The 14,430-nt window shown below is 43.0% G+C and overlaps 1 protein-coding gene across 1 annotated transcript in view; it reads left to right on the top strand.

Moving 5' to 3' along the window:
• Positions 1 to 14,430, top strand: part of LOC126253707 (neprilysin-4-like) — an 823,274-nt gene that overhangs the window by 792,869 nt on the left and 15,975 nt on the right. Inside the window, exons 12-13 of the mRNA XM_049955239.1 lie at positions 10,612 to 10,708; positions 13,620 to 13,796. Coding sequence (XP_049811196.1) covers positions 10,612 to 10,708; positions 13,620 to 13,796 — 274 coding nt within the window. The remainder of the gene's footprint in view (positions 1 to 10,611; positions 10,709 to 13,619; positions 13,797 to 14,430) is intronic.

The raw sequence follows: 14,430 nt of genomic DNA, 5'->3' as shown, positions 1-14,430 counted from the left end.
GCTTGGATTGTCCGGAGGTGGGGAGTCCAGGAGAGGCGACGGTCGAGGGTGACGCCAAGGCACTTAAGGGTGGGAGTGAGGGCGATAGGACGGCCATAGATGGTGATATAGAAATCAAGGAGGCGGAAGGAAGGGGTGGTTTTGCCTACAATGATCGCCTGGGTTTTGGAGGGATTGACCTTGAGCAACCACTGGTTGCACCAAGCGGTGAACCGGTCAAGATGGGATTGGAGAAGGTGTTGGGAGCGCTGCAGGGTGGGGGCAAGGGCAAGGAAGGCAGTGTCATCGACTTTGTCGGCCAAGTAAAAATGTTTATAATTGATGGATCGGAATAAAAGTGGTACAACTCCTAGACAATTTAGTTAGCTTGGTTGAAAACAGAGAATCATGCCAATCGCTTCAGTAGATTTGAAGTTACCATACCACGCAATAAAAAAAAGACATTTCCAGAAAAACGCGTTTGAAGTTTTGACTACATATAAATGCAATATTATGCAACTTACGTTCAGTCTGCTATTCCGGGTCCATAAACTAGCCCTTCCTCTTCCTCACAGAGGGCGTTCTGCTCTATCTGGGCCATCCTGCGCAGCTCCAGAGCCGCTCGTACGCCGGTGACAAGCGGTTTTCGGCCGCTTGAATCCGGTGGTCGACCGAGTGCTTGGCGAACTGCGTCGAATAGAGTCCCAGGGTGACCTCCACCGTTGTCATGGTCTTCAGAATTTCTGACTACCCTTCGTTGAAGCTGCTCACTGCCAGGAAAGTCGCAATCTCCACAGTCTTCGCACCAGAATGTAAATGCTTAGGAGCTAACTCCCAAAAACACGCGTTCAAACTTTCATTTGAATTTTGTGTGTTTCACCCCAAGCACCGGTACAATAACTCGTCCTCCGAAAGAAAAAAACTGGTGCGTGAAAAAAGCCGATTTCAGGCAGGTGCATTTTTGTGTTCAACCGTGAATAACAAACATTTCCTTTCCGTATTCGGAAAAACCGTTTCACGGGCGGATTTTAAACACTTTTATGGATCCAAAAATGCAACTTCAAAGAAATCTACTTTTTTAATCAAAAGATAATAAACCTCCTCTTAAGACGGAGCGCAAATTACCCAGAATGACTTATCCAGTGTTTGATAATGAATCCACTTAGAGACTTCCAACAAAGTTTATACATAATTTCAAACCTTTTTTAAACTTTCCTCTCTAACATGCTTAACGTCACGTATTTAAATCATTAACTCATTTCTAAAATAATCAGACATTTGAACTGTTTTACATACAAGAGTTTGGTTCTTTCAAGAATCTAGGATGGTGAGTTTACTGGCACGTACTGGAAGAGAGCATACTTTTCTTCATTTGTTCGGGGTACACGAAAGGCACGCCATCTACCTCTAAATCGTAAGATGGCGTACTGACAGCTTCATCGCTGAAAGCAAATTTAATATCCCGTCGAGGGCGAATTAATTAGAGACGGAGCTACAGGAAGAGGAGGAGGAGGAGGAGATCAGGGTTTAACGTCCCGTCGACAACGAAGTCATTAGAGACGGAGCACAGGCTCGGATTAGGGAAGGTTTGGGAAGGAAATCGGCCGCGTTCTTTGACAAAGGAACCATCCCGATATTTGCCTGAAGCCATCTGGGGAAATCACGGGAAACCTAAATCAGGACGGCCGGACGCAGGTTTAAACCGTCGTCCTCCCGAATGCCAGTTCCGTGTACTAACCACTGCGCCGCCGGGCTCGGGTGGAGCTACAGCTTGCAGTAGACAAGGATTGGGCAAGAAACCGTCCATTTTCAAGCAAACCGTCCCAGCATTTTCCGGAAGGAACTTGCGTAAATAAAGAATAAATCTGGACGGCGAGGCGCGGTTGTGAAGCCCACACAACCAGTCCAATGTCTCGACCACTGCGCCATCCCCTCTCGATCGTCGGCAGGCGCACACTTTCCCTGGCCAGACTTTAGTATTATTAGCGAAAGCAGTGCACACACATACGTAAGCCATGTAACTTAGCAGCTGATATCGCACTTCGTATTCTATTGTTCTGAATTCAACTGGTGTAGATACAACGTTATTACGTCCACTTGCTGCATACGTTTCGGGTAACTACCCATTGCCTGTGGCCCTGCGTTTAACATAACTTAAAAAGTCATGGGACTCGATTGGTCAACTGCAAATCTCTATACGTGAAATACGAACTATTTGTCTCACGCATATGCCATCTCATTAACCGATACAACAGTAGTCTCTATTCAGATATCTTCCCGTGACTGCAGCCCTTATTTTGCTATAAAAAGCATATGGTATTCTGTTATACAATCTGCGTAACAGCTCACACATTCAAAGTTGCTATCCAGAACAACCTGTAGAAGAGTGGAACAGAAGACTGGCCTTAGAAAAGGAAAAGGAACAAGAGAAAAATTTCAGACGTTGCGTTCGATAAGAACGGCAAAACTTAAGAAAATAATAACTCTGTCAGAGGATTTATCAGCTTAGAAAATACGTTCTACAAAGTAAAATGGTGTACCATGTTTGAAATTATCAGAAAAATAAGTACAAACTGCAGTGAAAGATGAGTAATGAACAATATGTTGAATAATCAAGAGCGGGCAATGTCAATGGAAAACCAATGGAGGTAAGTGCTTGGATTATAAAAGGGCGCAACCAGTAATACAGTCTTTCTCCGCTACTCTTCAATCCGTACGTCGAAGAAGCGATGGCGGAAATAAAAATAAGGTTGCGGAAGGGGAGGGGGGGGGAGGTAAAATACATGGTGAAAGGATATAAAGAATATGTACGAAAGATAAAATTTGCTGATGACATCGCTACGCTCAGTGAATATAAGGGAGCATTATAGGACCTGTTAAATGGAATGACCAGTCTAATGAACACGAAAGATGGACCGAGAGTAAATCAAAGAGGAAAGTGCAAGTAATGATGAGTAGCAGAAATGAGATTAGCGATAAATTTAACGTCAAAATTGGGAACCATTTAGTAGATGAAGTGAAGGAATTATTCTACAATGGACGCGAAAAACCGTGTGATGGACGAAATAAGGAGGATATGAGAAACCGGCCAGCACAGGCAGAGAAGGTATCCCTCCTTAGTGGAAGCCCACTATTTCCAAACACCTGCTTGAACTGGAGGAAGAAACTTCTGATAATGTACATCTGGAGCATAACATTGTATGGAAGTGAATCATGGACAGTAAAATGTTGAAGCTTTGCGATGTTACAGAAGGATGCTAAGATTTAAGTGCGGTGATAAGATGAGAAGTCAAGAGATTGGCCGAAGAACAGTTGAGGAACGGAACACGTGGAAAACACTAAGAGGACAGGTTGATTGATCATTTGTTAAGAGATTTTCAGGAAACCAATTTCCATGGTATTAGATGGAGCTGCGAAGTGCGAAAAGTAAAGGAGAAGACAGAGATTAGAATGTATCCATCAAACAATCGAAGACATTAAATGTATGCGCTACTCTGGTGAAAAGCTCCATTTAACAGTGATGAAGGAAAACCTACAAATCAGTTTCCTCTCACCTTCTTATCTCGTAAGAAAGCCCGAGGCACTCGACGGCGAGTTACACAGACGGCGACTTTATCACGGAGCTCTGATTTACTGAGATATCGGAAATAGCGTTTGGTGTTCGTATTTTACGGCCTTTACTCGCTCCGTAGCTGTTAACAGCGGTGCCGTTCGGTCGGGCGGGTTGCCAGTCTCCACGTTTGTAGGCGTACGGAGTATGGACACAGTTCTGTAACACAATCGCGACACTTCTACTCATTTTTGTTACAAACTGTGACAGCAACGCGAAAGAGGACAGTTCGCCACACTACTCATTACGACATCCAAGAGGGGAATGCAAATAGTATCGTTTATATTGATTTGTAACACTGTTTGTAGAAAATGGAGCGACGCAGCAGAATAAATTGTAGCAATAACGAAATGATGACACAAAATTTGTCATTCTACAGGTTCCTAAGGATTAAAGAGGTATGAAACATCACATTACAGTACTGTTTGGTTACGATTTTATTCCAACCCATAGAAATTTGCTAGAGAATAACGTTTCGTTAAAAAAGAAAAAAAAAAGGAGATAGTAAAAACAAAAGATATGATCGATGCAGAAATACGTGAGGTTTAGTTCACTATACTTCAAACTAAATCAATGTATAAATTTGTGAAAGAGGGAACTGGTATGGACTACAGTACCTACATTATTTAACGTGCCAGGTAAGTCATTATAGTCGCATCTGAAGCGAAAATTACCACACAGCCATGACGATAAAACAACAAAAACAATAAGCCTGTTTCCCGACTCAAACCAACTCGGCGATTGTTGCTACATCACAGCCACAAATATAGGAGTTCTCAGCACAGTTGTCTTTTGAAGAACAAGTAATTACACACTCTAAGACGAAAAAAAACGATGCACCACGATGGAATTAACGGAATTTGACGGAAGGGGTAGATGCGATGTCCATGTACAGACAAACAACTGATTACAATTTCAGAAACATTGGGTGGTTTATTCAAGAGAGAGAGCTTGACAAACTGATCACGTCAATAACCCTTATGTAAGCAGTTGTTCGGGTTGGCACTGGTTGCTGAACTTGTTGGATGACCTCCTGAGAGACACCGTGCCAAAGTCTGTCCAATTGGCGCGTTAGATCGTAAAAAACCTGAACTCGTTGGACGCCCCTACCCATAACGCACCAAACGTTCTCAACTGGGGAGGGACCCGGCGACATTGTTGGCCAAATTATGGTTTGGCAAGCACAAAGACAAGCAGTATAAACTCTCGCCGTGTACGGGCGGGCATTATATTGCTGAAAAGTAAACCCAGATTGCCTTGCCTTGAAGAAAAACAAAATGGAGCGTACAATACCGTCGACGTACCGCTGTGCAGCTGATGACAGCCAAAGGGGTCCTGCTATGAAATGAAATGGTACCTAATTGTTGAGCCATGTGGTTGGCAACAGTCATGTTGACACCCCACCACTGTCGGAATCGCCTCCAGACACGTCTCCAGCCTGTCATCTCATTGACTGGAGTAGGTCTTCAGTGATGAGACCCGCTTCGAACTGAGCCCTAATCACCAGCGAAGACGTGTCTGGAGACCCCCCCCCCCCCCTCCCCCAGAAAGCTGTGGGATCGCAGCATGATCGTCGCCCGCCATACGGCTCAACAACCAGGAGTGCTGGTCTGGAGCGCCATTTTTCTGAGAGCGGGTTGGTTTCATTTAGCATTCCAATAAAACATATTATCCCCGGTCTTTTCGCTTTTTTCTGTTTGAGCCATCATTCTCTTGACTCGTTTGATGCGGCCTGCCACAAGTTCCCCTCCTGTGCCAACCTCTTCATCTCAGAGCAGCACTTGCAACCTACATCCTTAGTTATTTGCTATATGTATTCCAATCTCTGTCTTCCTCTACACTTCGTACCTTCTACAGCTTCCCCTGGTACCACGGAAGTTGTTCCTCGACGTCGTAACAGACGTCTTATCATCCTGTCCCTTCTCTTTGCCAGTGTTTTCCATATATACCTTCCCTCTCCGATTCTGCGCAGAATCTCCTCATTCCTTAGCTTATCGGTCCACATAATTTTCAACATTCTTCTGTAGCACCACATCTCGAATGCTTCGATTCTCTTCTGTTCCAGTTTTCCCACAATCCATTTTACACCAACATACAATGCTGTCCTCCAAACATACATTCTCAGAAAATTCTTCCTCAAATTAAGGCCTGTGTTTGATACTGGCAGACTTCTCTTGGCCAGTAATGCCCTTTTTGCCAGTGCTAGTCTGCTTTTGATGTTATCCTTGCTCCGTCAGTCATGGGTTATTTTGCAGCGTAGGTAGCAGAATTCCGTAACTTCATCTACTTCATGATGTTAAGTTTCTTGACGTTCTCATCTCTGCTGCTTCTGATTAGTTTCGTCTTTCTTCGATTTATTCTCAGTCCATATTCTGAGTTCAGTAGACTTAATTCATTTCACCAGATCCTGTAATTCTTCTTCACTTTCATTGAGGATAGCAATGTTATCAGCGAATCTTAACACCGATATCCTTTCATTTTGATTTTTAATTCCGCTCTTAACCTTTGACTTCCATCATAGCTTCTTTGATGTATAGATTGAACAGCAGAGGCGAAAGACTACATCCCTGCCTTACACCCTTTTTAATGGAGCGCTTCGTTCTTGGTCTTCCATTCTTATTATTCCCTCTTGGCTCTTGTGCATGTTGTATATTACCCGTCTATCTTGTAGCTAAGCACTATTTTCATCAGCAGTTAAAATATCTTGCACATTGTCGAACGCTTTTTCCAAATCGATAAATCCTACGAATATGTCTTGATTTTTTCTAGTCTTGCTTAAATTATCAATCGCAGCGTCAGAACTTCCCTTTGGTGCCTTTACCTTTCCTAAAGCCGAACTGATCGTCATCAAGCATATCGTCAGTTCTCTTTTCCTTTCTTCCGTGTATTTTTCTTGTCAGCAACTTACATGCATGAGGTGTTAAGCTGATAGTGTGATAATTCTCACACTTGTCAGCTCGTGCAGTCTTTGGAATTGTGCGGATGATATTTTTTCGAAAGACAGATGGTATATCGCCAGGTATACTTTCTACACATCATCGTGATTAGTCATTTTGTTGCCACTTCCTCCAATGATTTTAGAAATTCTGATGAAATGTTATCTATCCCTTCTGCCTCATTTGGTCTTAAATTTTCCGAAGCCCTTTTACATTCTGTTTCTAATACTGGATCCCCTATCTCTTCCCTGTCGACTTCTGTTCCTTCTTCTATCACATCAGACAAATCTGTCCCCTCATAAAGGCCTTCAAGTTTCTCTTTCCACCTATCCACTCTCTCCTCTGCATCTAACAGTCGAATTCTCATTGCACTCTCAATGTTACCTCCCTCACTTTTAATTTCAGCGAAGGTTGTTTCGTCTTTTCTATATTCTGAGTTAGTCCTTCGGTTAGTCATTTCTTTTGCAGTTTCTTCACATATTTCATGCAGCCATTTTGCCTTAGGTTCCCTGCACTTCCTATTTATTTCATTTCTCAACGACATGTATGCCTGGATTCCTGAATTTCCGTGAACATTTTTGTACTTCCTTCTTTCATCGATCAACTGAAGTATTTCTTCTGTTACCTTCTTTGTACCTGTGTTTTTTCTTTCCAGCGTTTGTGATCACCCTTTTTAGAGATGTCTATTTCTCTTGAACCAAACTGCTTACTAAGCTATTCCTCATCGCATTATCTATAGCTGTAGAGAAATTCAAGCACATCTCTTCGTTCCTTACTATTTCTGTATCGAACTTCACTGCATATTGATTCTTCCTTAATAGTCTCTTAAACTTTAGCCTGCTCTTCATCACTACTGAACTGTGATCTGAGTCTGCATCTGCTCCGGGTATGCCTTACAATCCAGTATCTGATTTCGGAACTTCTGCCTAACCATGATGTAATCTAACTGAAATCTTTCCGTATCACCTGGCTTTTTCGAAGTATACCTTCTACTGTTGTGGTTCTTGAACAGAGTATTCGCTATTACTGGCTGAAATTTATTGCAGAATGCAATTAGTCTTTCTCGTCTCTCATTCCTAGTACCGAGCCCATATACTCCTATAACTCTTTCTTCTACTCTTTCCCCTACAACTGTATTCCAGTCTCCCGTGACTAATAGATTTTCATCTTCCTTTGCATTCTGAATTACCCGTTCAATGTCCTCAAATACTTTCTTTCTCACTTTCTCTTCAGCTTGTGACGTCGGCATGTATACCTCAACTATCGTTGTCGGTGTTGGCTTGCTGCGATTCTGATGAGAACAATCCTACCACTGAACTGTTCACAGTAACACACCCTCTGCCCTACCTTTCTGTTCATAAAGAACCCTACTCTCGTTATACCATTTTCTGCTGTTTTGATATTACCCTATACTCATCTGACCTGAAATAGTTGTCTTCTTTCACTGGCCTCAATTTATCGAGATTGAAACTTTGTATTTCCCTTTTCACATTTTCTAACTTCCGTACCACGTTCAAAATTCTGACTTTCCACGCGCCGACTGCTAGAGCGTTATCCTTTCGTTGGTAATTCAATCTTTTTCTCATGGTCACCTCCCCCGTGGCACTCCTCTCCCAGAGATGTGAATAGGAGAGTATTCCGGAATCTTTCGCCAGTGGAAAGATCATCATACCACTTTTTCAATTACAAGCCACATAAGCTGTGGATACACGTTACGTGTCTTTAATGCAGTGGTCTCCATTGCCTTCTGCATCCTCGAGCCATTGTTCATTGCTGATTCTTCCGTCTTTAGGCGCAGTTTTCCACCCCAAAGACAAGACAGTGCCCTGAACCTCTGTCCACTCCTCCACCTTCTTTGACAAGGCCGTTGGGAGATTGAGGCTGACTTCTAACGCCGAAGGCTTTCGGTCGTCAAAGCGGATGATTTTTATTCAAAATTTAAGTGGTGGCAGGGTTCGAACCTGGGACGTTTTGATTACTAATCAAAGACACTAACCCTAGGTCACGGGTCTCAGTACTTCTGGCTGAGATTATGTTGCGAAAAAAAATTCTTTTGGCTACAAAACCCTATTTTTCAACATAAAAATTCTTTCGACTACAGAACCTTATTTTTGAACATAATCTCTGTTCAATGCGACGGTCACCTTAGTGGGAGGGCCTCTATGCCTGGATGGACCCATCAACTTGTCTAGGTCGGAGCCAACGTCTTGCTGCGTCAATAACCTCCCCATAATCCGCATACTCCTTCCCGCCTTCATTGGGCTGAAAAGACAGAAGTCAGAAGGTGCGAAATCCAGGCTGTACGGTGGCTTAGGAAGACTGGTCCAACGAAGTTCTGGGAGCTCCTCTCGGGCGCACATACTTGTGTGAGGTCTTGCGTTGTTATGAAGAAAGAGAAGTTCGTTTGTATTTTTGTGAGACGAACACGCGAAGTTGTTTCTTTAATTTCCTGACGTTGGCACAACTACTTCAGAGTTGATCGTTGCGCCATGAGGGAGGACATGAAACAGAATAACGCCTTAAGAGTCCAGGAAACAACCTCGAAGAAGACCGCTGCCATGACTTGACCAGCCGAGGGTGCAGTTTTGTTTTCTACGGACGGTGGTGTGGCGCCACTCTATGGATTGCCGTTTCCTTTCCAGTTCGAAGTGATGAACGCATGTTTCATCGCCTGTGATGATGATCGATAAAAAATTGTTACATTCAGCCTCGTAACGCGCAAGTAATTCCGCACAGATGGTCCTTCGTTGCTCTTTATGGTCTTCTGTTAGGCGATGAGGAGCCCAGCACGCACATTCCTTTGAGTGCCCCAATTGGTGAACGGTCCACCTCTGTAGCTGCGCTGTCAGCGAGGTGGGTTCCTAACCAAAAGGACCACGGTGTAGCTGCGCGGTCAGAGCGGTGGACTCGCATTCGGGAGGACGACGGTTCAATCTCTCGTCCTTCCATCCTGATTTAGGTTTTCCGTGATTTCCCTAAATAGCTCCAGCAAATGCATAGATGGTTCCTTTGAAAGGGCACGGCCGACTTCCTTCCCCGTCCTTCCCTAATCCGATGAGACCGATGACCTCTCAGTTTGGTCTCTTGCCACAAATAGCCCCAGCTCAGAGTGGTGGATTCCTAACCAAAAGGGCCAGGGTTCGATTCCTGGCTGGGTCAGAGATTTTCGCCACTCGGTGACTGAGTGTTGTGTTGTCCTTATATTCGTGTCATGATAACTGAAATTCCACTACTGAGATGGCTGAATGGGCAGGTCCCAAAAGCCAACAAATTGAAGGAAAAAAGTGGTGGGCATGTGTGTCAGCACTACCAAGAGAAACGTCCAGTTGTGCAGCAAGGTATTCGTCATCCGTCGATCACCTCGAATGAGAGTGTCCGCACGTTCCAACATTGCGGGAGTCACAGCAGTATGTGGCCGCCCAACACACGGGAGATCAGTCAGCTTTGCACGGCCCTGTTGCGATGATGACAGACGCCTCGCCCAATGACTCACCACGCTTTTGTTCACAGTACCGTCTTTGTGGACATTCAGCAAGCGCATGTGAGTATCTGCGGTGCTCTAGATTTCTTCCAAAAGCGGCTCTTCGCTTGGAACGCACCTCCTTTACAGACGCCATTTTGAAGGCTACGTACAGCGTCGGCACCTATCGGAACTTCACGAAACTATAGCGGTTAAAGCGGGAATATTCCACTATGACCTGCAACAAATTCTGCATTTTTTCAACTGAAACTGGACTAGAAAAAAAATTGTTGCGTTACTTGTTGAACGTTCCTAGATCTTACCTCCGAATGGAAATCGATACACGGAGTACGATCCTGATACGCCTTGTATCTTTCGCACCCGCTCTGTACTGTGGCTTGCGGTGTACAGATGCACATACCGACACAGAAACGCAACTGGACAATCTCATATCTGATTTCAGAGTGCACTTCTATCCACATATTTTTAGTAAGAAGCATTCTAATGTGAAATGTCTTTTATTAGTTGTTTTTCTTTCTACACATAAGACACGGTCTAGATATTGCTACTGATGCTGAATTATACGATTTGTATCGACAGATAGTGAAAATGGTGTCTCTTTTCAGATGGAAAGGCTGCACAGGAAACGTAAACTCCAACTTCGGAATGGCGGTGAGCTACCTGTATGTGCAGAAGCATTTCAACAACGAATCACGGGTGAAGGTGAGTCCTCACAGTCAAGCCTATTTTTGTAATTATTTACGCATTCTTACCGAATGTAAATTTAATTGCAGGAATTGCTTGTTCAAGAGTTTTGTAGATTCATCCTAGTAGTGTTGTTAAATTATGCGGTGTTTTGGATTAAAAACTGAGGAATTACTTGGCAGTATGACTTGACTGATATTTCCACAATAATGTATCCCAGGGTTGGGTTGTTTGGGGGAGGAGACCAAACAGCGAGGTCATCGGCCTCATCGGATTAGGGAAGGAAGTCGGCCGTGCCCTTTCAGAGGAACCATCCCGGAATTTGCCTGGGGCGATTTAGGGAAATCAAGGAAAACCTAAATCGGGATGGCCGGACGCGGGATTGAACCGTCCCCCCCCCCGAATGGGAGTCCAGTGTGCTACCACTACGCCACCTCTTTCGTTGTATGCCAGGTTCTTGTCGTCTATGTGGAAACTAGTCTTGTTTTAGCGATAAGTGCAGGATATTTGCAAATCAGCATAATGTTAGAACACAGCATTTACCGTAATGTTTCTGTCAACCATAGGAATTGCCGACTCCCCTCGTTTCCGATCCGGCTCTAACTTCGAGTTCACACTAAAAATTTCTCATCTCTTGAATCTCTCCAGCCAGCTGTGCCATAGTACCTAATTGCCCGAAAGCTAAAAGCGCCCTCGAGATAAATGTAGCCCTCATACGCAGTTACAGTTGCCGAATTCCCTGAAAAATCTCGGGGTCCATTTTGTTATATCTCAGAATAGGCCCGATTTATATTTGCTTCTCAGTAAATCAATTACACCACGCTGGTTAATTACACTGATGTTCAAATGTTTTTCATGACAAACGTTAATGATGCACCAATCCCAATATAAAATTCCTCTCAGCGTCTTTTCACAACCGCAAACCCTAAGACATTATCGCAGTCTAATACATTACGTTAGACTATGACATTACCGTGTCATCGTTGACACGCACTCCTTTTCAAGGTCGACTTGAATTTGTTAAAAATGTACCGACATTACATTTAATTTTTACCAAAGATAACTGTAGCCGCTGAGGGTTGTATACGGAACCATGGGCGAACACAGCCGTATAGGGGAAGCCACTGTACCCCTACAAAAAAAAAAATATCTTTTCCTAAACCAGATTCGCATCCTGCCCTATCATATCAAAGAGACATGTCAGTTTACAGAAAGACGGAGCATGTAACAGATACTGACTAGTAACAAATGTACCCAGAAGTATTTGTCGTGAAATCTCAAAATATTTTGCTGTTCACCGCGAGACATAAACTGCAATGCGCCATCTCTTCCCCCACCCTCCAACTACCACGATTCCGGGTACGCTCCTGAAGAAAAAAAGTATTAGGGCATTGAGCCAATTTGGCAGGTGCTTACCAAATGGGTTTGACGGACGTTGTCAAAGGCCCACTGAAAGGAACTTGTACAGTATAACACACATGCTCTGAGACTGTTGGAAGAAAGACTACGTTCTCGTGAAGCGCGATTGGGTAAATTTAGAAAAGCAGAATTTGTGATAGACGGTTTAAAAATTATGCTGCCTCTTTGGTAGGTCTATTTCTCACTTAGCCACAATAAGATGAGAGAGGTAGGTTGCATACTAAGCCATACTGACACTAATGCACCACCACAACCATCACCACCGTTTAATGTACAAATACTTTGATTAAATTATGTGTTATATGTTCTTTAAAAATGTGTTAATATTTCAGTTTGTTAGTATGATGTTAAACAAAGATTGTTATTTTAGTGGAACTGTTAATGTGTGGAGTAGTATTGTTAGAATTGATAAAGCTGGAGAAACAATCTAGCAACGCTATACGAATTCTAAGCCACATACGATCGATATCTTACGAACGCATTAAAAGATAACAAATTAATGTGATAATTACACATAAAAATAAATATGTTTTAGCTCTCACTTTACTTTCCATTATGCTAGTTCAAATATAACGTTCACTTTTTGTTATGAAAGTCGTTTTCCTTTAGACATAATACCTTAAAATGCAAATTCGCCATTAAACTGCCTGGTCCAGGTCTCCAGCTTTATTTGAAGAAAAAATATTAAATAATCTGCGTTGATAGTACCGTGTCTGTAAAACAACGATGTAAATTTTAAATGTGTAATGGCGGCAGACTGCAGCGCTCCGGCAAAGCTGTCTTCTCTCCGCTGCAGAAAATGCTAAATTCTGAACGCTAGGATTATTTGACTTAGGTTTAACTCTTCTACAAATAAAACTCAAGTCGCACTTTAACCGGTTCTCTATTTGAGATCAGCTCAGTAAACTAAATTACATTACATTACGTAGCTGGATAAGCAGTATACGCAATAAAGTTTCGGAAGACAGCCACAGAGAGAACTGTTCGCATAAAACTGTGTGTTTACGCATATCATAGTCACACGAGTTTTTCCCACAGTTCTTCTACGCCTAAATTCACTTGCAAAAAATATTGCTATCACATATTGGTATAGGGGCGCTATAACCACCACTCTCTCTTGTCTTGTTGGTCCTGTTAATTAAATAGATCAATAAGTGGCTAATGTTGATTTAAAAACTTATCCACACTTCATTGTGTAAAGTAAATGTAGATCTAGATTTAATTTTAATTACTTCAGCAAAATGAAACCGATCTAAATAGGATAGTTGATTAATTTCACAATCTGCTTGTTTACATGTAAATAAGCTCTTGTTTCCGCCACATAGCTTATGGATTCCAACTCTTGAGTCAGACTTGAAAGGTAAAACTACTCTACTAAACACGCCTAGAATAACTTGAGTTCATATATAATTTGAGCTTATATAAACTATCGTCATGTATTCATGTCTCTCTGTGTTTGGGAAACACTGTTTGTCTCTCAAGATTCAAGGGCAACTGAACGGCTTTCCAGGCTCTGGAGATGGTGAACGACATCAGGAACGCGTTCACCGAAATGGTGGGCGAGCTGCAGTGGATGGATGACGTGACGAAGGCGAGGACACTGGAAAAGGCGCACGCCATGCGACCCTTCATTGGCTTCCCAGGCTGGCTGCTCACGCCTGGGGAACTGGAGAAACATTACAACGAGGTTTGTCTTTATTTACCCTGTTGCCTCAAAAGGCCTTATTTTCTCGATAAATTCTCGTCGTGAAAATGCTCTGAGATGAAAATATTATTCAGCTGATTTCCCCAGAATAATTCATTTGGATAAAGCGTAAGCTCACGCACCTCATTTCTTTCTCTTGTTCACTTGGAACTTTGCCAAGACTGCAGTTAAGAGGAAAAAGACAAAGGGTTTTTTATCGTACAATTCCTGGCTTTTCAATTAGATCCTAGCAAGCTTGCAACAATGCAAAGGAATCCCAATAGGGAATATGTGAGAGAGGATTCCAGTTCAATAATTTACCTAGTAGTCGAGGATTTAGACTTATTTTAGTGATATAGCTAGAGACATAGGCGACCACATGCGGGGGCCAGCATTTATCCCAGCCAGTACAGGATCTGCTTTTTCAGTATTTGGCAAATTTCGTTTCATTATTTAACTTTATCACTGGATGGCCTTCCTGATGCCACAGTGATAAGGGTAACATATAGCCATGGCCTGAGTGGAGCAAGGCAGTTGGCGTTATTTCCCCCAGAGCATGCTACACACAAACCTACCCGATGATACGGAAGTGTTCGGGTGGCAAGCGTTTCAGAAAGCATTGCGCAGATGGTGGTAA

Source organism: Schistocerca nitens, chromosome 4 (genome assembly GCF_023898315.1).
Source record: "Schistocerca nitens isolate TAMUIC-IGC-003100 chromosome 4, iqSchNite1.1, whole genome shotgun sequence".
NCBI classification, from domain to species: Eukaryota; Metazoa; Arthropoda; class Insecta; order Orthoptera; family Acrididae; genus Schistocerca; species Schistocerca nitens.
Note: the sequence above shows the minus strand (reverse complement) of the source record. Positions and strands in the feature narration are given on the sequence as shown.